Genomic DNA, 23,687 nt, shown 5'->3' on the forward strand with positions numbered 1-23,687 from the left:
TAGGTTTACCTTCTGACCAGCCTGGTTGAGGGAAAAAAAAAATCCTCAACTAGAGCCAGCTTGGTGGAGCAAAGCCTCTTGTTGCCAAGCCTGACACCTGAATTCAATCCCTGAGGCCCCCACCCTCACCCCCGCTCCGTGGAAGGCAAGAACTGACTTTTGGAAGCTGTCTTTACACACATGTACACACGTGCAAGTACACACGCATGCAAGCACGCACACACACACATATGCACTCATGCAAGCATGCATGCACACATGCGCGCGCGCATACACACACACACACACACACACACACACCCCTAAATGTAATTTTAAAAGACTCTCCTGTTATACAGGAAGCTTCCACTGTGCTACGCTTTGGCTACCAAGGACAGGACACCCACCGTCCATTTCGTTTCTCTCAGGATCACCTGAGGACATTCACCCGCCTCTACCCCACCACGTCACAGTGGGAGGGCATTAAATCAGGGCTGCTCTGAAGGAGAGCATCAGGCTGCTGGGTCCACACAGTCAAGGCAGTACCCATCTTCATGTGACCCACATAGACTGGAGATGAGGACCCAGGTCTCACAAAGCCAGCCCCCTGCACCAGAACTGAAGACCTCTCTGTTGTATTTTCCTAGTGGGCACATTAAACAACAGAACAAACACAGGAAAAGCTGGAAAGCAAAACCAAGACCTTTAGAGTGTTCACTGCCGAAGTAGACTTTTTTTTTCCTTTTCTGGTTTTTCCAGACAAAGTTTCTCTGTGTAACAGCCTAGCTGCCCTGGAATTAGCCCTTGTAGACCAGGCTGGCCTCCAACTCATAGAGATTCACCTGCCTCTGCCTCCCAAGTGCTAGGATTAAAGGGGTGTGTGATACTGCCCAGCTAAAAGTTTTCCTGTAGCTTTGGAGCCTTCTTGGAACTTGCTCTGTAGGTCAGGTTAGCCTTGATCTCACAGAGATCTACCCGCCTCTGTCTGCTGAGTACTGGGATTAAAGGTATGTGCCCTCACCCAGCTCATGAAGTAAATTCTTCACTGATAGAAGCTCATACACGGTAATTAGAACTAATTGTAAAAAGAAGGTCTTGTCAAGGGCAGAGTTTATGAAGCAACCAACCCATAATAGTAAATCATTTCCCAGGTCATTGGTCCTCATCTGTGTATTGATTCTTGCAGACTTCTGCTGTCAGGCAGCATGGGAAGGGATAACTCCAAAAGAATGTAGCTGTGGGATGGGCAAGGCTGAACAGTCCCTTAGGCCAAATGGAAGGAGTGATGCCAAAGTCTTTGAGGCTTAAAGGGACTGAAACCTGGGTAGATTCGGGTACTGGAGACAGGAAGTTGGGAAGAAATTTTATACTTAAATTTGGAAGAAAAACCAAGGTTCCCTTGAGTTACACTTAATGGGGGGGGCAATCAATGATTAAAAAAGAGAATCTCAAATTGAGTTGAAATGTTTCTTCGTGTGGTCGTTTTAGTCTTACAGATTTGCTACACCAGTGTTGCTGCTCATCTTTTAAAGGAGATTTCTAAAAGAGATAATTAAACCACAAAGCATCTTTGCCACATCCCCCTCGATCAAACGCACCAGCAGGCAGCCTTGATGAGGGGTTCTCTGGTGTGCATCTCCTGCCAAGTCACCTGGGGACTGGGTACAAGTGCAGGGTTTTGAGGACGCCCCCGCCCAACGTCAGAAACTGTGGTGGTGTGCAGAATCTTGCACTTGAACAAGCTTACCAGTGAAACGATGCCCTGCTCAAGTCTGAGACCCTGGAGACCCTTGGTCACAGTCGTGCCGTCCACACCCACCCAACGGATGCTCACCTGAACTGACAGGGACTCAAAGGGACACAGGAGGCTCACGCCTAGCCCTTCAACAATACTAAAAGCAGCAAGGCCTCACCTTTGCCTTCCACTTTGCAAGGGGCCTTTTGGGAGTCTTTTTTCTCGTCAGCGTGGGACAAGGACTTTTCAAACTTCGGCGTTTTCTTCAGAATGGAGTTCTTTCTCATATTTTCCCTCTCCTCCAGTCTGAGTCTCAGGGCTGCTACCCTGGAGAGAATTTTCTTCTTTACCCCTGCAGATAAATGTCCACTCCCTGAGGCTTCTTGCTTTTTCTTGTCCTCCTCTGGCCCAGCCGTTGCTGATCGGGCCCCAGGTGCCTTGCTGGTCTGGGCCACCGCGTGCTTCTGCTGTTCCTCTCCGGACTTTTTCCTGCTAGCCAGGGCGGAGCCCTTTTGACACAGGTCCTTAAGTAAGAAGCCTTCAGGGGCTTTCTCTGACTCACGGTCTCCTGAAATGAAAGCCAAGGTCTTTGCTGGGGAGTGGGATGAGGTTAGAGGTTTGGTTTCCACAATCTGAATCTCCTTCGATTTCAGTTCCTCAACGCCATGGCTTATGGACAAGCGTGTGACATTTCTTTTGAAAGATGAAGTACATGGTGTGTGTGTGAGATCACTTGAAGAGGGCACAGGTTTCCCACACTCACTCACCATGGCTCCTTTTTCCTTCCACGGAAGAAGTACATCTTGGTGGTTTCTGGGCACAGATTCACCGTAAATGTGGCTTGTGGTGTCATTGGTCTCGACCTCAGCAGATGCAGGAGTCACTCCTCTGAGACAACTAGAAAGAGGTGACACGGGGGAAATTAATTCGGCCTTGTCCTTTATCATCTGCCCAGCCTCTCCTAGGCCTCGGTCACTGCCATCTTGGCTCATGTTGCATACGCTTGGAATTCTTTGTCTTTCTTCACCAAGACATTGGGCTTGACAAAGGGCAGCCTGGGTCTCTGCTTTTGCCTTGTCAGCCCGACTTTGTTTGGCGTCTGCCCACTCTCTGTCTACGTGATTTTGGTTGACTGTGCTTTCATTTGGAATGCTTTCCCCACTGTTCTGGGGATGGGGAACCCGCAGGGTGGCAGGTTGGATGTCTGCCCTCCGACATGTGTATCTGTCGGTGGATTCATTCCCTTCCACGCTGGAGTCAGAGGGCTCCGGCTTCTCAGACCAGACACACTCCATCCCACGTCTACCATCAATGGGATCCACAGAGGACTCCAGGATGCTAGGAACGTTCACAAACTGTCGAAAGAAGGCAGGGCCGCGTAGCTTCCTCTCATTTCCTTCCCGGTCTTCATTCCTGGTTTCAACACTTTCCATCTCCCCACTTTTGGAAGCCTCTAGAGGAGAGACTGTGACTTCCAACCCCTCTTCCTCAACAGGGTCTACGGACGACTCCAGGAGTCTGGGTTGGCCCAGACACTGGGAAGACAGGCTGCTGTAATATGCACATCTGGCTGGTGCCTCACCTGCCCAGGCGTCCCTGTTAGTACCTGCTCTTAGGATGTCAGACAGAGCCCAGCCCCTACTAGGAGCTGTGAGACCAACTTCTGCCTCCTTGGACCCATAATGCATGGCTTGTTCTGGTTGCCAGGTTTCAAAATCAGGAGCCTCCAGCGTTATGATCTTCACTTTGCTGACCACAGCCCAACTTCCTAGTCCTAAGTCTTCTTTTTCTTCAAGGAGGCTGTCAGGGAGAGATGGAGCATTGCTTAGCGACTGACTATCGTCTTCCATAGTCTTCTCAGCTGCCACTGAGACACTGGTCCTTGGGTCGGTGCTCTGCCCAGTTTCTTCCCTGGAATCTGCTAGGGGGTGCTCGAAGGGTTCCGCTTTGACCTCCTGTTGCGTGCCAGGTATTGGGGAAAGATTTTCTTGGAAATCATTTGCAGAAAGAGAACGCTGGTGGGATGTGCACTGTTTTCTTTCACTTCCCTTTTCCTGGAAGTCCTCTTCAAGGCTTCTGCCGTGGCCTCCCTCCACTAGCTGGCTCTTATACCCAGGCTGGTTATCAGTCTGAAAGGGAGCACTCCACAGATCCTGCCCCTCAGGCAGTGAGAAGTGGCCACAAGCTCCTGGAATATTGGGTGCTACGGTTAACGTCTCTCTGGTCATCTCACTAGTAGAGCTGCTTATAGAATGACCTGGCTGTATGTTGGAAAGAGATTCAAAATTATTTGCCTCTGGTGCATCAAATGAGGCCTGGTCAACACCATCATCAAGTTTGCTGTCCTCAAGAGCTGAATCAGTGTGACAACTGATGGTGTGGACTCTGGTGGCATCAGCTAATGTGTCCTCGGTCTTCCTGGTCACCTGATGGCAATCAACATTAGCAGCTGATTCTGCTGATGGCTCTCTTGGGCATCCCCCGACTGAACTGAAATCGGGAAGTGTGTGTATGGCACCTGGAACACTGAGATCAGAGCTTTTACAGCCTCCTTCACTAACGTCCACAAAGGAGCTGTTCTCACCAAGGGGCTGTGTCTCACCAAGCCCCCCGAAGTCATAGGGTTCTGTGGAAGAAAAGATGGAGGGAGAATTCCCCAGGTCAGATGGCGTTTCCCCCACAGCACCTCCGCTGGCCTCCTGCGATGAGTCCCAGGTGAAGGCACTGTTAGAAAGTGGGGACTCGGCTGGTTTTCCATCCTTGCTGCTCTCATATGTAGACTGGGGAGACTCAGAACCTTGTGTCTGAAGAACAGCCAGTGTCTTGTCAGTAGGACATAAATCACATTCTTTGCTTTGCCCTTCTGTCGGTTCCAAGTCCACAGGGCAAATGTCTTCAGGCAAATATTTATCAGCTGGTGCTCCAACGGGAAGATCCATGGTATCATAACATGTTTCTTGGTCACCGGCTTCAAAACACCCCGTCACACATGAAGCTTCTCTGCCCCTTGCCCCACTGCCCACATTTTCCAAGGTGAGGGAGGGAGCAGAGGACTGAGAGAAACAAGCCTCTGGCTCCCAGCAGTGGGCACTGTCACCTGGAGGGAGAGGAAGATGCGATGAGGAGGGAACCAGGGGCACTTCCTCATCGTTGCCTTCTAGGGTGCTCCATTCATGTGCTGGTTCTGCCCAGAGAGCACCAGGCCTGTGGCCTTCTCTGCTTTGTCTGGCTTCCTGTTGGGGCCCTTGAGGAGTGACTTCCGGGTCCAGGTATGGGGCCAATGATGCATTTTCCTGGTTGATCTCACTCAAGTTGGAGACAAACTTTGTTGTGGTCCCGGCGAATGAAGACTCCTCCCCAGCAGGCAGGGAGAAAGCTGGCGTCTGGTCGAGATCACTTCTCTCCCCAGTGGTTTCCTGGATTTGCAGCTGGAAAAATGGAAAGTGGTATTAATAGGATGTTCCTGAGAAAGGCCACATAGGATTTATCTGCAGCCCCAGGGGTGCTAATCCTTGACAACTGTAACAAATGACAAGGACCATAGCAAAAATGACGGAAATCTGAACATTAATCCCCAAACTCACTCTGGCTATTAGACACTTCCCAGGAAACTGTAAATTTAAACCACTCTGTAATCCAGGGGGACTCGTGCCCAGTCTCACCATTAGAAGCAAAAAGCCTCCTGGCAATCATCATGAGTTTAGTGATTTTCCCCCTCTCCCTGAGGAAAAAAAAGATGGAAATAAAGGGAACGCTAAACTAGTTTGGAACAAATCACAGCAAGACCTGTGGGCATCTCTCTTGAGTGATGACTTTCACGTCACCATTACAGATGATACCAGCATTGCTCACAAAGAAGCAACGGGCAACTTTTGTCCCCTAAATAGTACAGCTTCCTGATTAATACTGTTACTGAAAGGCAGAGAGAGAGAGAGAGTCAGATATGGTGGTAGTCCATGTCTGTTATGTTAGTACTCGTGGGGCCAAGGCAGGAGGTTCTCTTGATCTCAGAAGTTCAAGACCAACCGGGGCAACATAGCGAGATTCCCGTTCCAAAAGTGCATGCATGTATGCATGCATGCATGCGGAGGCGGTGAGAAAAGCCTGTTCCTCTAAATCCCTGAAGTGTAGAATCCTTCCCTTTCCCCAGAACTTCAGAAAATAAAGCTGGAAAAGAGTAGCGTGAGGCCTGTCCCTGAAGCCCGCCTCTAGTGGAGCAAGGGAGATTCAATTGGACACCAGCACTGCCAATCAAGTCTGACCCAGAACAGATTGAAAATTCTGAACTTTTCATTGAGGCTCTGGGACAAGAAGCCACCTTCTCCAGAAGTAGGAGATGATTATGTAAGTTGTAAGGGGAAAGAAAGAAGGAGGGGGCTAGAGAGGGGCAGGGGGAGGGGAAGGGAGAAATCCTACAGTCTAAACGCTAAGCCCAGCCCAGCACTGTCTGAATAATGTGTGATTCTAGATATTATTTAAGGAGAAAGAAAACTCTTGGCCATGTTCTTGTCTCTTGAAACTTTTAGCCTTTTGACCATTTCGGTCAGCCAAGAGGAGCAGAGGTAATTCTTGGGGAGCCCCTCCATCTTCGCCCCGGGGACTCTTGCTTTGTAGAGCCCTACTTCAATAGGCAGAAGACAGAGAGAGCAGTCACTCTCCTAGCCTGCAACAAGGTGGACCTGAAATGCTCATTGCCACAGGAAGCTCCAATCCAGAGGCTTATTGGTTAATTCCTGCACCTACCGCCAGCGGGAAGTGGGACAAAGCTCACCACACCTTTTCCCCAGGCCCCTGTGGTGCTCTCTGCCTACCAGTGATTTCTCTCTTGTTTTCTTTTAAGCTTCTCTTGTGTCCAGTGGACTTGGATTTCATTGGCATTAAAGTACAAACTGCATAAGAAGAAATTTATTATTGAGCTTCATAAGGACTAAGACTATTTACTGATCCAACCAATAGTCATTGAGTGCCTCCAACATACTAAAAAGTGGTCCAGGCAAGGGCATGTCTTTAAGAGCGCCCATTCTATGTGTGATCAAGGCTCTAGCGTAGAAAGCACACAATGGACATTCAATGACTGTTGAAAGAAAGACTAAGGGAATGAAAGATGTACCAAAGGGGGCTACTGTGGCTCAAGGTCACCTGCGAAACTTCTAACTCTACAAGAGTTTTGCTTTGAGCTTAGGGACAGCCTTACTGTGAAGGAGACTTTTGTCAGGTGGGATGGTAAACACCTGTAATCCCAGAATTCGGTAGGGGGAGTCAGGAGGGTCAGGTCTCCAAGGCCATCCTCTGCTATATGAAGAGTTTGAGGCCAGCCTGTCTATCTGAGAGAGGGAGAAAGGCAGGCCAAGAGGCTCTAACCATAAAACACCATTCATTCCAATACTGGTGTTTCAAAAAAGAGAGCTCTGCCTGCTTCTGCCAGTTGTGATGGTACACACTGGTAGGATATTCGTAAGGATGTGTTTACTCTTTTTCTAAATCTTTTTTAAAAAGTCATTGGACTAAGATAGAACACTGAAAATGGCAAAAGTAGTTTGGAGGAAGTGAGGAGCGAGGCCTTTATGGAGTGTGCAAAATTTTTGTAATAGATGAAATGTGGTACTTGTGAACTAGCCACGGGCAACCTTTGTCCTCCGACCCACTGGGATGGTTTCCTCCCTGGGCCTGAGTACCTACATATGGAGAGTATTCTCTTCATCTGCTCTATTGTTTCAGATTTTTTTTTATAAAGATCTACGGCCAAAACTACCAAGTTATTAAGCACAGAAAGTTTGGCAGCTTCTGGCCAGAAAGGAGAACTTTAGAGACCTCCCTGTGAAAATACCACACCTTCCTCTTGGGCCTCTGTTCTGCCTGAACTCCCATGACCCATGTGCTTACCCACCCATGTCCCTTCCCACACAGATTTCTACGACTCATGCCCCTTCTCATTCATGTCTCCCTGCTCATCCACCCTCCATGGCCTCCACCCATGTTCCCCATACATATCCCCCACTCATGTGCCACATCCATGTTCCTCCCGTGTCTCCCCCACCCACAACAGTCCTTTATTTTAAGGTCTTGCTATCATCACAGATTCATTAGTACCAATGAACTTTCTAGAAGTAGCTGCTGTGTAGATAATTAGTTGCCCACCAGGCAGTGGTGGCGCATGCCTTTAATCCCAGCACTAGGGGAGGCAGAGGCAGGTGGATCTCTGTCTACAAGAGCTAATTCCAGGACAGTTCTCCCAAAACTACAGAGAAACCCTGTCTTGAAAAACAAAAAACAAACAAACAAAAGAATTAGTTGCCCAACATCATGCAATTTCTTCCAAAGGACTCCATTTAGATCATCTACCCTTACCCCTTCCTGGACGACTACTACATTGGCAGAGCAATAGGCTTATTCTAAAAGGAAATGAATATCTGAAGCTGACCTTGTGGAACAAGCCTGCAATCCAAGTTATGAAGGAGACTGAGACAGAAAGATCACAAGTTCAACACCAGTGTAGGCTACATAGTGAGGTTCAGGCCTGGGCAACTTCATCCTGCTCAAACCAAAAGGTAAAAGAGAGAGTCTGGGATCCAGGGTGGTGGGGGCAGGGGTTCAAGCCCCAGGACTGCATAAATGAGCTGATGCCTGAGAGAACAGGACAAGGAAGTCCCAGTTCAGGTGGCTCTGATTCCCACCTGTGCTGCAGCACACTTGAAGTTTATGATAGCTAAGGCAGTGTGCTCATGCCTTCCCTGGTTGGCTTTGAAATAAAACCCCTGTGGGGATGGGGACAGTTCAGTGGTTTAGAGCACTTCCAGGGGACCCAAGTTCAGTTCCCAGCCACCCATGTCAGGTGGTTCACACCAAGTGTAACTCCAGCTCCAGGCAATTAATGGCTCTTCTAACCTTTGCGGGGTCTCACACACATAGGGTATGTACACACACAGAGACACACACACACATGGTGAGAGAGAGAGAGAGAGAGAGAGAGAGAGAGAGAGAGAGAGAGAGAGAGAGAGAGAGATACACATACATAAATAAAAATTAATCTTGGTGCTGGGGAGATGGGAACCAGTTAAAAGCACTTGTGGCTCGTGCGGAGGAGTCAGATTCAGTTCCCAGCAGCCACATCAGGCGGCTCACAGCCACGTATAACTTAGGTTCCAAGGGATCCAACACCTTCTTCTGGCCTGCAGGTGGCAGGTCTTTGTATAAATTCTTCATCTGACGAGCACACAATGGACAGCTACTGAGACCAGATGTTCTGAGTACCCGAGGAACCTTAGTAGGCACATAAAACCGTGGGACTTCAGGAGTTAACTCCAGGCCACAAACTGTGATGGCCACACCTCTGATGTGAAATCCTGTGAGGTGCACCATTGATTCTTCGCCACTCATGGCTGATGACCACACTGACAGAGAAATAGGCAATCTGTACTGAGCCTGGCAGTGAAGACCGGTAATCCCTGCTAGGAAGGAGGCGGAAACCTGTGAGATTCTTCTGAGGGTTGAGCCTTAATGGTCCACTCCCCGTTTCTTCTAAGGTGTGGAGTTGTCAGTTCTGAGAGAAAGACGGGCCTGTCTCATTCAGAGGCCAGCTCGCAGAGAGGAAAACCACAGGCTCACACCCTCTCGGTGGGTCAGACCTTCCTTGGCAGTCATTATGAAAGAAACCCAGTGAATGAAAATCTACTGCTCGCTGCATCCATTATTGAGTGGATGGGGTATTGAAAACTCTGGGCTAGAGAGGGAGAGCTGTTATGTAATAAAGTGGTTCTCGTTTGGGTGAAAACAAAGAGTGTTTATGGTTAGCTGGGCGCACGCCTTTAATCCCAGCACTTGGAAGGCAGAGGTAGGTGGATCTCTGTGAGTTCGAGGCCAGCCTGGTCTACAACATGAGTTCCAGGACAGCCAGGGACTGCTACAGAGAGAAACCTTGTATGGAAACAAAACAAAACAAAAGGAGAGTGTTTATGGCTGAAGGAGGAAGCTCCTGTCACAGTCTTCTGTAGACAGGATGCCCAGCAGCCTGCATTAGCTCCAGCTTAATCCACTACGCTACACAAGACCCCAGGTAACCACTTTAGCCACCCTGACCCACTGTCTCTTCCTCTAAGGCCAGCCACATGCACGTCAGCATCATCCTGTCAGGTGCCTGGCAGGTTGCCTAATACCCAGAAGATACTGACATTTGTTTCCCTTGTTCTGGGTAAAAAAAAATTTAAAAAAAGCAGATAAGGCAAAGAGGAAATGGAGCAGCTCCTGTGAATAGAGCCCTGAGCTCTACAAAGGCCTCCTCACTTGTTCTGAAAATAATCGTGAAGTACAGATGCTCTTGCCTCTATTAACCCGTAGGCGGATAGCCTGACTCCCAGCAGGAGATGGAAGCATACAGTAGGCCCTGTAAGGGAAATGATGCAAAGGGTTCTTAGCTACGGTGGAAGAACACTAGAAGATGGAGGGAAACTCTCTGGTGTCCTAGCATGAAGGAAGTGACAGAGGAGGACAGCGTGCATGGGATGCAGTCCTAGGGGGAGGTAGATGGTCAGGCCACCGGGTAGCACAGAAGTTCATTGGATTAGCCAGGCCAGAGCGGGAATGGAATTGCTGGGAAAGCAACAAATAACTCTTCCGAGGTCAGGCAGGGACCAGGGATCACATGAAGTGGCACGCGTATGCAGTGGAGTCCAGGCCCTGGCGAGCATGGAGACAGAGGCCTCAGACCGTGTGGGCCATGAGTGGCAGATGGGGAATCTTCAGAATGATCCGTCTCTCTGTGTGTGCACTAGTCTCTGGTGGCTATGTATGGCCTCTGAGGGTGCCATATCTTGTTACAGCCATGAGGCCTTTAGGATGGACCATTTAGGACCCCAAATCCCAAACAGAGCTGGCCACAGGAAGGTCATCATTAGGCTAATCCCAGTTGTGGCTGGACCAGGTACTGGACCCATAGCTGGACAGACTAGATGATGAATACACGCCCACATCAGCTATGGCACTCCTGTGGAGCAACATCCCCTTCTTCCTCAACTTCCTCATCTCTGCTGAGAGAGCCTAACGCTGTGCTCACTTAAGAGGAGATGGATTGACTTCCACGACCATGGACCATGTAGCGAAGGACACAGTGGGAGCTGAGAAGTGCTGGGGAGGACACAAGAGCTCAGCAATGCTCAGGGGTCAGAAACCTCCCCCAGGGTCCCAGAGTCAACGCTGCAGCCAGGACCTAAAGCCGTGTTTGTCTGGATACTGAACCCTTACCAAGTCAGCTTTGCTTTTCCTCCAGTTGATAGAGATCAAACACAGAGCCTCGCACTACTTCACCTTCAGCCCCCAACACAGCTTTCCTTTTTCTACCCTCCCCTCGTCTCCTCTTCTCCCCTCCTTCCCTTCCTCTTCCCTCCTCTCCCTTCTCCATGTTCTCCTCTCCTTTACTCCCCTCCTCTCTTCTCCTCTCCCTCCCTTTCTTCCCTTGCCCTCTCCTCTCTTCTCCTTCCCTTTCCTCCCTTCCCCTCCCTCTCTCCTCTCCCTCTCCTCTCTTTCCTTTTTATTTCTTGCTTTGATATAGTCTTTTGAAGCTCAGGCTGACCTTGAACTTGCTATATAACCAAAGAGGTTCTTAAATTCCTAATCCTCCTGCCTCTGCCTCCCAGGAGTTGCGATTACCACCATGCCTGGCTAAATCTAGATTTTCTTATTACAGAGTTAGAACAAGCCCAACCACACCAAAGGCTGGTAACATCCCTTAATATAAACCCAGAACTCCTGAGTTCTGAGACACATAGACACCACAATGGTCCTTCTGACATGAAGCAAGGCTAGTAGACGTGTCTTCCCCTCCATGGGTAAGAGCAGGAACTCTTGCTAGTCATTCCTGAGTCTCGGGGTCTAGCATGGAGAAGGGGCCAAAGCAGCTCAACTGAAGGAGCGAACAGATGACTCCACACAAGGAGAGAAAAATGGCAAAGTAAAATTAGAAGCGCTGCCAGTCCCCTTTGAAAGCAAAATTATGCTTGAAAACTTAAAGCTCTTTCCACGGGAAACTCTTCCCAAACACATTGCTTTCTCTTGTTTGCATTAACCAGATCCTGCCTCCTGAGTATGCCTGCTGTGGTCTCATGGCACAAGTGCCGCCTCTTTGTCCACAGCATGATGTTCGAGGCCATGTTCCCCATCGTTCACAACACTGCCCCAGATTCCAGCAAAGGGCATGATGCTAATTTGAGTCTCTAACAACAGAAAGCATGAGGTAAGATCCCTGCTCTCAAATAGCTTATAATCCAGAGGCACAGATGTGCATGGAAAAGAAAATGTTTCTTGACAAGTTGTGCTAATGGCAGAATGGATGGGACAGCACTGGGGCTGGGGGCTGCGGGAGGGGGCTGAGCCCTGAACTCTCATCTTCCTCTAGTGACAATTCCTACAGTACAAAAAGCATGGCTTGTGCCTCTGGGCTGTATGTATCTATGCTGAGAAAGTCCCTGCACACCTCTGTGCGCTTGAAGGGATCTTCTGTCCTCAGCAGCGGCAGGCATGGTAACTACAGGCTGACTAACACCACAATATCCCCAATCCCTTCCTCTCTTACCACTTCCAACCAGGGAGACTGGGAAGCCCTATACCCTCCCAGACTCCTATATTGCCTGATGGGACTCAGAGGTCAGTCTGTCTAATAGGATATACGGAGAATCTCACCAAAGGACTTCTGCATAAGTTTTGCTTTCCTTCTGTAAAGTATTACGTTAGTCCTTTGTCTGTGGCCATAAAAAGTACGTAGGACTGGTCATTTATGAAGCTTATTTGACTTCTGGTTCTGGAGTCTGAGAAGGTCAAGAGTGTGTGGTACCAGCATCTGCCCAGAACCTGTGGAGAGACTTCTCTTGCATCTTAACATGGCAGAGGGCATCGCGTTATCAAGATACAGCAAGCGTATCTCTTTCTGCTCTCTACAGTCTCGGGACCTCATCAGTTATAATGACTTCCCAATGGCCCCCACCTCCAAATACTACAGCAAGCAAATGAATGTGAGGATTAACTTTCCCAGTCGTGAACTCTTGAGAGACACATCTAAAGCTCAACGGTTACAAATGCTGGCAGGAACTTTGTGTCTTCTTCCCCTTTCCTTAGTCAAAATAGGAAACCTATTGCCACAGCTGTAATATAATATAAACCCAGTCCTGGGGTGACAAGAAGGAAAAGCTATGACTGGCAAGTGGGACAAGAAGAGAGAGAGAACTGGGGGTCTTACGGACCAGAACAACATGGATATCTTCTGCTCCTGGGCTTCTTATAACAAACAGGTCCTTATGTCTAGGCTGCTGTTAGTCTGTTGACAGCTAAAGCCTCCTGACGGGTGTGAGGATGATATTTTATTGAGGGATGAATTGCATGTGAGATTCACCCCATAGGCCTCCAGAGGCTCCAGGCAGCCCCTGGTAGAGATTAACTGGAGGGATAGAGTCACAAAGGGCAAGAGGTGTGGCTCCCAGGAAGAGAACTCAAGGGCCTGGTAGAGATGCCAAGGGATCAAAAGGGCCCAAGGCAAGGTGAACTTGAGGTAGAGTCAGGGAGGAGGAATGGAGAAATATGAGAAGAAGACAGATCATCAGGGCTCTGGAAGCCAAACACACCACCCAGGGCCAGGAGAACCAAGCCCCTAGGGCACTTGTTTTATCTGGGCAACACTGAGAAGCACCAGCATGTCCTACCATGTCCTACTTCAATTCCCTTTTGTATTCTTCTCTTAGCGTGCTTTTAATGTTCTGTCCTTAGCTGGATTAGGTCCAAATAGCACTATGTCCTCCAGGGCTGTCTACACACCATCAATTTCTCCTGTGGTTCCAGGAATCTTTAAATGAGGCTATCCCCAGCTCCCCTTCCATAACCAGCTCACTATGGCCTCATGACTGGCCCAGTGTCATTAGGCCATTTGTCATCTGGTAGATCAAATCCATACCACCTAGGGCTGCAAAACTGAAAATAGACAGTCCAGTCCCAAGCCAAAGAAAGCTTAAAGGCAAACAAGAATGTTTCAAGACCTTGGGTTTATTTTTAGGTAGTGCCTGTTTGCCCAGAAAGAGGCTTCACTTAAAGACTTTGAATGCTAAAGTCATACGCAGTGGCGTGGAGGTCACTATCTTATGTGAGGTTGTCAAAAACCCTCAGTCCTGAAATGAGATCCCAAAAGCTCCAGTCCCTTCCATGGCCTTTCTTCTCTCCTCTACTCCAGGAGACAAATCTCCAGGCAGATGGTGTTTACTAGTCCTGTCTTGACTTCTTGGAAAAGTTAGAGAGTTTGTAAAATACCTATTGGATCTCCTGTAGGGAGAGAAGGGGGTTTCTGGGGCTCACATGTACTTCCTCAAATTGTAGCATTCTGCATGTGCAGAATGTCTGTGAATGCGTGTGGGCGTGAGGCACTGGAAATCAAACCAGCAGCTTCATGTATTAAGGGTGCTTCTTCCATGATATGGGAGTGGTGTGAGGAGCACTTGTACTGCTGATAACTAAGCCCCGTGTAGCCCTCAACACACGCAGACTCTCTGCTAAATGCCTTAATCCAGGCGATGTTGATAAAATGGTACCCGAAGGTAGGACTTGAGGGCCTTAGATTGTGTGTTGTCAAGAGATGTGTCCACCTTTCCCAAGAGAGAAGATGAAGAAGAAGAGAGAGTAGCCATCTCATTTAGGGTGAGTCAATAAAGTATTGTGTTGCAGAGAGGAGTAAAATGCTTCCTTAAAGAGGGAGGATCAGAGTTCGGATCCCCCATCATCCACACAAAAGCCGCGTGAGCACGGAATCTTGCCTATAATCCCAGAACTCGGAAAGAGGAGACAGGGACCCTAGGAGTTCCTAGGAGGAACTCTGAAATAGTACATGAAATGAAGAGTGACAGAGAAAGACACTGACCTCTGGCCTCCACACTTGATTACACATGGGCATGCACTTCCACACATATGTGGGCCCACACACATTCGAAATGCGTACACACATGCACACACACATGCAACAGGAAAGGAAAGGAAAGCAAAGCCATTGTCTTCCTTTCGTGACTATGCTGCATCTGAAGTTCACTATAAGACGAGAGGGTGAGCCTTCCACAGAGTATAATCTGGATAAAGGCAAACATGCAGGACGACGGGGCCAACTACACGTGGCACTTCTGGACAGTCAGAATCTGGGTTTGGTCTGTTTTTCTTATGTCTGGAAGGGAGCAGGACTTGGATGAGGAGGTGAAAGGAAAGTAGAGCAGGGCAGTGGAAAAAGGATTGAAGCTCAGAACTCGGAACCCCCTGTTTCGTCCTGGACCCGCGCGGCACATGGAAAGATCCACATGATCTCTGAGTCTATTTTTCCTCTTGGTGACAGCAGTTTTGGTGTCTTGTGCCCTGCTAGTAGGCAGACAACAAAATGAACTAGAGGTTTTCTTTTTTGCTTCTAGACCTAATCTCTTTCTGCAGCTCTAAGGGATGCAACCTGTTAACACATCCAAGAATGAGTGACTGGGGCCCAGAGCTGTACCTGGGAAAGCTTGGGGGGCTGTAGCAGGGGTGAGCACCAGACATGTACCTCATGATTTCTAGATCTGCCTTTTACCTCTGCTTCTCCTTCCTGCGTGCATCCGCAACCTCGGCTCATCGCTAATCTATTCGGGCAGATGGTCTTAATGCTGGCCCTGCTGTGTTCTGGAGGCTGCAGGTCCAGAACCAGTAAAAACTACCACAGTCACAGAATGGAAGCCCAATGGCCACGGACCCCAGTTTTGTTTCCTCTTTGTGGGGTATTGACTGCTTTGAAAGCTCAGGGAAGACATGGCTTGTCAGAAATTTTGCCTTTAATAAGATGGCCACATGCTATCTCAGAGGGCATCAGACCTCCTTGGTCCACAGTCCCCTCCTACAGGGACAAAGGGCTCAGAACAAATCCAAGCTGTAGGCTACCAGCCTGGGTGAGTAGTGTAGTAGTGTTTACTTCCCACAGGTCGAAACTTCATTGCAGATATGATACTGGATAACAAGTGGAAAAACTAAATCTAACTCAGGTTCTAGGAGAATGTTTCCAAATCAAGAGCTCTTTGCAGTTTCTAGAGCCTGAGCAAAATCAAAACCAAGGGAGTGACAATTACCGTACTACACTGACAATAATACCTCGTACAGAACAAGTTCTTGTAAACTTCAGAAACAGGAAACAGTTGTCACAGTTACTATGTGTGTGTTTCGCCGGCTCAGCGTGGGCTTCAAAGTGCACACTACAGATGCCACTCGGCACTTGGAAAATCTGAGTACAAACACAAATATTAGATAGGTTGCCTGCTGTGCGAGAAGAGGATGCAGGCTTGGGCTTGACACAATCCATATGTCTCCTTCATTAGGTCAATAGGAGAGTCATAGGCTCTCCTGTGTGGTTTTTTGACAAACAGGCCATGTCTCCTGTAAGCCAGTCACAGCATGTGTGGTTCCTGGACAGGCGAAGATGAGCCTGACGATGTTCCCAGGTAGCTTTATCCAGCAGACTTGGGGACACTGAAACTCTGGGAAAGGAGGACAGAATTTAGTGCAGGACACATGGTGGGTTCTGGAGAATGGTTCCAGATGGGTGGTCAACCATCCAGTCTGATCTTGGTTTAGTGTCTCTTTGCTGATAGAAGGAGGAAGGCTTGGTTTTTTTTCCCCTTGCTTCCTCACTCACTTATTCACACTCTCTGTTCTTGTATCCTCTTGAATCCCTGTTGAGACACTGATCTCCCTCTTGGGAAAAAAAAAAAACCCCTGGATTGCATGTCTTGATTAATGTGTATCTTCTGTGGAACCAGATTTCTTCATCGCCGCTAATTTAGTGCTGGGTTTTCCTGGTTCTTAGAGGCCTAAGTTGAAGCCTTGTGCTCTCCTTTGGGTAGGGAACCAGGGATATTTTGTGCTGCTCTTTTTATCATGTGAAGCACCGGCGATAGTCAAGGTTTCTAGCACATAGCACCAAGAAGACATCGGAGCAGCGGCATCACTTTGGCTTCATATACTGAGGATGGGTACCTTGGCATCAAGATGTGGATGGATTTACAGCGTTACAAGGTGCATTTGAAGAGTTAGGGTTAAAACCCTTACACATGTGTGTGTGTGTTTTTTTTAAGTAGGGTTTGTGTATACTAGGTTTGCCTCAAACTCGATGTGTAGCCAAAGATGGCCTTGAGCTTCTCACCAACCTGCCACCACTTTCTGAATGCTGGGATCACAGGCAGAAGCCATCATGTCTGTTTTTTTTCAGTGTTAGAGATTCACCCAAGGCTTTGTGCATGCTACCCAAGCACTGCTGAGCTGCATCCCCAGAGAGGACCAGAGAAGAGGTAACACTAAAAATTTAGAGGCCCTTTTAGGTCGACCCATCCAAACAAGCTGCCCCCCCCCCTGCTTTGTAGAGGAAAAGACAGTTAATGATTCACAAAGAAGTTTCTGGGAAGCTGGTAGGTGGGGAAATACTTTGGAACAAAGAAGAAAGAAAAAGCACCTAGATGCCTTGAGCAAAAATCGAAGTGAAGTGTTGTTTACGTGTGATAACTTGAACACCCTCACACTTTATTTCTCAGAGGCATTCATCTATGTTCTCCCTTGCTTTTATCTCTGGAACCAATCTTGCCTCCCTCATGGGTTCCCAATCACATGCAGGGATTTATAGGATGCATGACAAATAACAAAACTTCCCTCTAATTATGCCTGCTTCTGATCTACTATCTCAGACACCCATGGGGATGACTATTAGGCTCCTACATGCTAGTCCTCTGCTACCCCTCCATGAGTAGGTAGACATGTGGCTACCAGCTCCTGCATCTCAAAAAGGAAGTAGGGGCAACTCCCCTGTCCTCATAGCATTCCTTAGCCTGTGCTAATAATTCTGATACCAAGAAAAAGAAAGTCAAGAACCAGAGGTCCCTCAAAAAAAAGAAAAGAAAGGAAGGAAGGAAGGAAGAAGGAAGGAAAGAAAGAGAGAGAGAGAGAGAGAGAGAGAGAGAGAGAGAGAGAGAGAGAGAGAGAAATTTAGAAAACTGCACAGTACCAGAGCCCAACTGGAGAGAGTATTATCCTGCTTAATAAAGCCCAAAATCCGGTTTTTGGCCTGTTTGCTTCCCTCAGCACAAACTCATTATTGTTTCTTCCTCCAATCGCCAATCCTACCTCTTCCCTCAGTGACCTTTGTGTCCTGAGCTGTGTTAGAAGGAGGTTCTAAAGGAGAAACTGGGGAGGAGGGGATCTAATCACAACCTCGTTACACCATTAGCAACTACATAGATCCCAAAAGTTGTAGTAACACGTGACCACAGTGTGGTGACTCTAAACAACATGCATTATTCTCTCTGTTCTGGAGGTTCTAGACTTGACAAGTCTAGAACCTCGTCATCCCCAGGGCTGTGCTCCCTCTGCAGGTACTAAGTAAAGATTCCCCTTGTCTCCTCTGGCCTCTATAACTCCCACCATCCTCTAGTTCCCTGAATTGTAGATGCAATGCTCCAAACCCCACCTCTGTCTTCACATTCTCTCTGTGTCCCCTCCTATTCTTGAAAAAGATACAGTTCTGGCACACTCTAACCCAGTCTGACCTCATCTTGACTAGCAATACCTGTGAAGACCTTCTTGGTAAATAAAGTCTCCTTTTAAGATTTTAGGTAAATGTACACTTAAAGTGGACACTTTGATCCATTGCCATTCTCTTCAGAGCCAGCGGGCCCAACCACATCCTACCCCACATCCATTTATCCATCCCTACCCTGCATCGAAGCTTTGCCACTTCATTGGGTGACATGAACTTGAGAAAAGTCTAGAACGATATTTTAACAGCTGCTCTCCTCTAGCAGGTGAGTCCTGGGTCTATAGGCAGCAAAGACTATCTTGGAAGTAGAATCCAATCAACCAAGAATCTACCCCTTGTCACCATCCTGGCCACTAGCACAGCCTTCCGTAGCCTGGAATCAGCACTGGGCACTTCTGAGGTTCTTGTAAAGAGCTCCCCATGCCCGTGCTGAATGTTTCCCAGCTGCCAAGGGAGACAGAGAGTCCCACTAGTTTGTCCTCTGATTTCAACCCCAAAGCAGGAATTGAAGAGATGAAGAGCTAAGTGGTTCTTATGGTGCTTATTTTCTGGTTCAACCCCATGTACAGAACGGTAAATGTGAAAGCACTTGTTTTTAAACCAACACTTAACAAAAAAAAAAAAAAAAAAAAAAAAAAAAAAAAAAAAAAAAAAAGCCCCAGAACTCAAGACAGTATCAAAATACCTGTGCTGACTCAGAAAGATAAAATTTCAAACATCAGCAGAAAGGGGAACTTACAGAATTTGCAATTTTACCTCCTACCCCAACTCTTACTCCCTTCCCTTCCCCAGCTCGACAGATGTGGTGGCGGCAGTGGATTAGAGGGGGTGGGAACACGGCTTTTCATGTTTCTGTCTTGACTCTGCCTAGATTGAGCTCAAGCCAACCAATAGGGTAAGCCCTGTGTTTGTTTGGACCTTCAACGATGAATCAGATTCAGAGTCTGTCTCCAAATAGCTCACGGAACAGCATCCCAGCTGCGGAAGCACTTGAGTGTACTATAGAGGTGGGCTTCACCGGGATGGAAATGACATGGGATGGGGAAAATTCATCCTAGTTCTGGGAAAATGGTTGCGTGTGTAGCGGGGGGGGGGGGGGGGGGGGAGATGCAGAGCAGGCTAATCTCCTGACTACACATCTTTATTTTCAATTCCTTTATTTCACAAATACACGCTGGAAGCCCTGTGTGCTCCAGGCATGGCCCGAGTGTATCAGCTAGTTTTCCGGTTGCTACAACAATACTCAGCAAAAGCTGCCTAAGGAAAGAAGGGCTTATTCTGGCCACACAGCTTGGGGATGCAGTCCATCATGGTGGGGGAAGTCATATTGCATCCAGAGTTAGGAAGAAGGTGGCGATAAATGTTTGCACTCAGCTAGCCTCTTTTTATTTACATTTACAGGGCTGAGCCTAGGGGATGACACCGCCCTCCTTCAGAGTGGCCTTTCCACCTCAACCTCATCAAGAGAATCCTTCCCAGACATGCTCAGAAGCTAACCTAATCAAACAGTACCTCCCAGGTGTGCCCAGAGGCTTGCCTCCTGGGTGTTTTAGAGCCTGTTAAATTGACTGCCAATATTAAGCATATTAAACGTCACCAGGAAAAATCGATGTTGTTGGAACTTACCTTCCATCTAGGGAAGTGGCTGAGACTTAGGCTCAGCACTTGTTCTCTGACAAGAATGATCAAAAAGAAAGCGATGACAATGGCAGATAAGATGAGCCCAAGTACAGCTTGTAGCTGGAGAGAGAGAGAGAGAGACAGGGCTGAACTGCAGTCCCCAAAAGATGCAGTCAAGTTCTAACCCCTAGGACCCAAAGTGAACATGACCTAACTTGGAAACAAAGTTTTGCAGAGATAATCAAGCAAAGATAAGGTCACGCTGGAGTAGACTGGTCCCTAACCCAATGACTGGTGTCACAAGGAGAAAGGAATCTGAGCCCACTCACAGGTTTACAGGAGGAAGAAGGCCGTGCAAGGATGGACGCAGACACTGCAGTGATGAACCACGAGCCATGGAGCACCAGGCACTGCCAGCAACCAAATGATGCTAGAAAGGACCCATGAAGCGGTTTTTCCGGAGGAGCGCCCCTCACCGCCTCTTTCCTGCTTTGTCAGCATCCACAGGGGCCATCACGAGCTGCTGCTGCAGGACATGCCTGTGTCCTTAAGGTCTCCCTCTCTCCCCCATGGTTGGACTTGGCCTTGCTTACTGATGCACCCCTAGCAATACAAGCAGTTCTAATGCTATTGAGTAGCCAAGAAGTATCTGTTGGATGAGCGGAGGTTTAAAAAAAAGGCACATTTTGTCCAGAGACTTGAAAGGAGAGAGAAATCACTGTCCCGGGAGGAAGGAGGAGTAGAGAAATCACTGGCCTGACAACTCAGAAGAAGATAAAGACGGGATGCCTCAGCTCCCAGCTTCCCAGAGCTTGCTGGGTGACACAGTAAAGGCCCTTTGAGGGCATGGCTGCGTGGTGCCTTGAAATATGGAGCATATTGGAGCGGCATTGAAAGAGCAGGGGCCAGAAGTCCTGAAGACACATGGGCCAGGACAAAGGTCACCTCCCATCAGTGACCCCAGCATACCCACAGCTCATGGACAGTGCTTATGCATCTTGTCATAGTCTGTGGGTAAATGAGGATCAATAACAAACTCAGGTGACTTTCTTTGGAATCTAAAGAGGGTATGTGGCTTGAACTGTCCTTCAGCCTACTTACACCTAAGCTTCACTCAGTTTTTTCCAGTGACTTCTGTGTGGTTTGCTGTAAAGCTGCCTGAATTGCCTTTGTTAATTATTTGACCTAGAGGAGCAAGGTAGGACCATAGAGCTGTTGTGAACATGTGTGAGGTAAGGGAAGCTTTGGGGATAGTGGCTTCTTCGGGTGCTGTGTGGTGGTGGCCAAAAGCATTTGGACAGAGCTGTGTGTCTCTTGTTCAGCAGCTGACTGGGTTTCTTCCCATTCTTAGATCATAAAGGACCTACCAGTTTCCCAACCTTCCCAATATTATTATTTCTATGCATATCACATTCAAGTTTAACTGGCCCTTGCCTTCCCTTAAGCCTCTTAATACTCTAACTTGGGCATTATTTATAGTTATAGCTAATTTGATTGGAAGTTTATCTGTTCAGTAAACACTGTCTATGGCCAAGCTTCTTCTTATAAATTCTCCTTAACAATTAGGTCTACTTAGTGTGTGGATCTGGAAGTATGGCCCACTACTTTTTTAGAATGTGTGTTCAAATTCACGTTTTTACGATTATAGCAGCCAGCACAGATTGAGGAGATGGCATTGAGGTCTGACGGCAGATAGCATCTGAGTACCCACAATGCTCACATGCAAACATCTCTTGTCCTGTCTGGTTTTTCTGCTCCTTATTAATATGCAATATCACAGAGGATGAGCAGTGTACAATTTGGACCATGGCAAGCTATCCCAGAGGAAGAAGTTGTCACACTTGGCCTCAAGTGAGGCTCTTTACCAACGTTACCCACTTATTTAAATGTTACTACAGAGGCCTCCTACTCTCTGAAACTCCTCTCCAACCAGGAAGCATTGTCACTTGTGACATTTGTCACCTGATGGTGAATTGTAGACTGGCGTTGTTTTGCACATTCCCAAACATGTGATGTACGTGGCCAGCACCACGACCTCTTTCATCACCCCGCCCTGAGTGCTTGCCTTGGGAATGGATCCAGTCATCGGATTTATGGTTCTAACTATGAGGACTGTAGGCTTGGTTTTGTGTTTTTGTTTTTTGTTTGTTTGTTTTTGTTTTTGTTGGTTCGTTTTGTTACTATTTTTTTTGAAACTAGTCAAATTCACTCAAATGAGTAATTAGGGCTGTGAAGCTGAAATGTCCCTGACAGGCTCGTATTTTTAAAGTGTTTTTCAGTAGATGGCAATATTTTGGGGGCTTGTGGATCCTTTGTAAGATGGGCCCTGACTGGTGGAAACAGAACAGACCTTTGAAAGCTTAGCCCATCCCCTGATTCTGGCCTTTTTCTACTTCCTGGTCCATGGATCACACCTCGGTTTCTCCTTACTTTCTCCATCATAATCCACTGAAATCTTATTCAACTAAATAAATAAAAAATAAATAAAAAATAAACCTCTCCTCCCTGACGCAGTTTCCGTGGGGATACCATCACAGCAATGCAAAAGCAAACAGCACAGAACGCCTGCCCCCCACCCCGGCATGAGCACATTATGGTGTGATACAGAAAGAAAGGGTACAAAGTGGCAAATATGTGCCCTCCTACTTCCGCCACCCAAATTGTCGCCTTCATGAGAGAGGACCAAATTCATTGATAAGTTTTAGCTCCAAAGAGAGTCAAGGGTGTCAGACCTCAAATGGAACTGGGGATGCTATTTAAGTCAGTGGGAGACTAGGAAGGAGTCGGTTCAAATCACAGAGCCTGGATAAGAACAGGGTTTATCTCATGGGACAGTTGAGATAATGAAGCCAGCTAACCCCAACAGAGGGCTTAGCAGAGTCCCCAGCACATATTTCAACACTGATTAGTGATTGGGCAACTGGAAACTGGGGGCTGGGGGAGGAAGGACAGGCTAAATACTTTCTGGGGAAAGCCCTAAGCCCTTGTTACTCAAAGCCGAGTCACTGGAAATCCCTAGGAGCTTGTTAGAATCACACCCCAGGCCTCCCCAGACCTGCTGAGGCAGAAGCTGCATGGTGACATGCCCCTGGAGAGAAAAGGCAGTCTCCTGCGTGATGCCCAGAAACTGCAGATCCCTGCCCCTGGTGATGGAAGGAAGGAGGGAGGGAGAGAAAGAGGGAGGGAGGAGGGAGGGAGGGAGGGAGGGAGGGAGGAATGGAGGAAGGGCCACAGTGCAGCTGTCCTTCACCTCTGCAAAACAGAGCTGGGGTGGGGGGAGGCCTTTCATCCTAGCCCTCTGAGACAAGGGAGGTGGATCTCTGAGCTCGAGTCTGGTGTACAGAGTGAGTTTCAGGGCAGCCAGAAATCATAGGGAAACCCTGTCTCAACAAACAAACAAACAAACAAATAAATAAAATTAAAAACGAAACAACAAAACACTTTTTTCACTTGGCATGTTAAAAAACTCAGAATAAAAAGTTATCCCCAACCCTAAGCCCTTTCCTCTCCTTCTCTTCCACATCTGACATCCCAAGGCCAATAACCTGTGACCTCAAAGTAGACGGGAATGTGTCCTCCTTTGTCCTGTAGCTTGCTGGTAACCTGATAGACAGCCCCAGGGCAGGGTGGCATGTTGTTTTTTCAAATGATATAAGAGACACAGAGGAGCCTGTCCAACAAGCTACAGGGCTGCCAGGATGCCATCTGGAACGCCTAAGCCTTGGCAACAAGGGCCACCTTAGCCCATGCTGGTGGTTACAAATAAGGGCTGCAAGAGCGGAGGGATAAGTGACCAAA

At 48.0% G+C, this 23,687-nt stretch overlaps 1 protein-coding gene across 1 annotated transcript in view; it reads right to left on the minus strand.

Moving 5' to 3' along the window:
- The window catches only part of Alpk2 (alpha kinase 2), a 106,879-nt gene that overhangs the window by 34,872 nt on the left and 48,320 nt on the right, over positions 1-23,687 (minus strand). The window contains exon 4 of the mRNA XM_038330954.1: positions 1,893-5,142. Coding sequence (XP_038186882.1) covers positions 1,893-5,142 — 3,250 coding nt within the window. The remainder of the gene's footprint in view (positions 1-1,892; positions 5,143-23,687) is intronic.

The sequence above is a fragment of the Arvicola amphibius genome, chromosome 5 (assembly GCF_903992535.2).
Source record: "Arvicola amphibius chromosome 5, mArvAmp1.2, whole genome shotgun sequence".
NCBI classification, from domain to species: Eukaryota; Metazoa; Chordata; class Mammalia; order Rodentia; family Cricetidae; genus Arvicola; species Arvicola amphibius.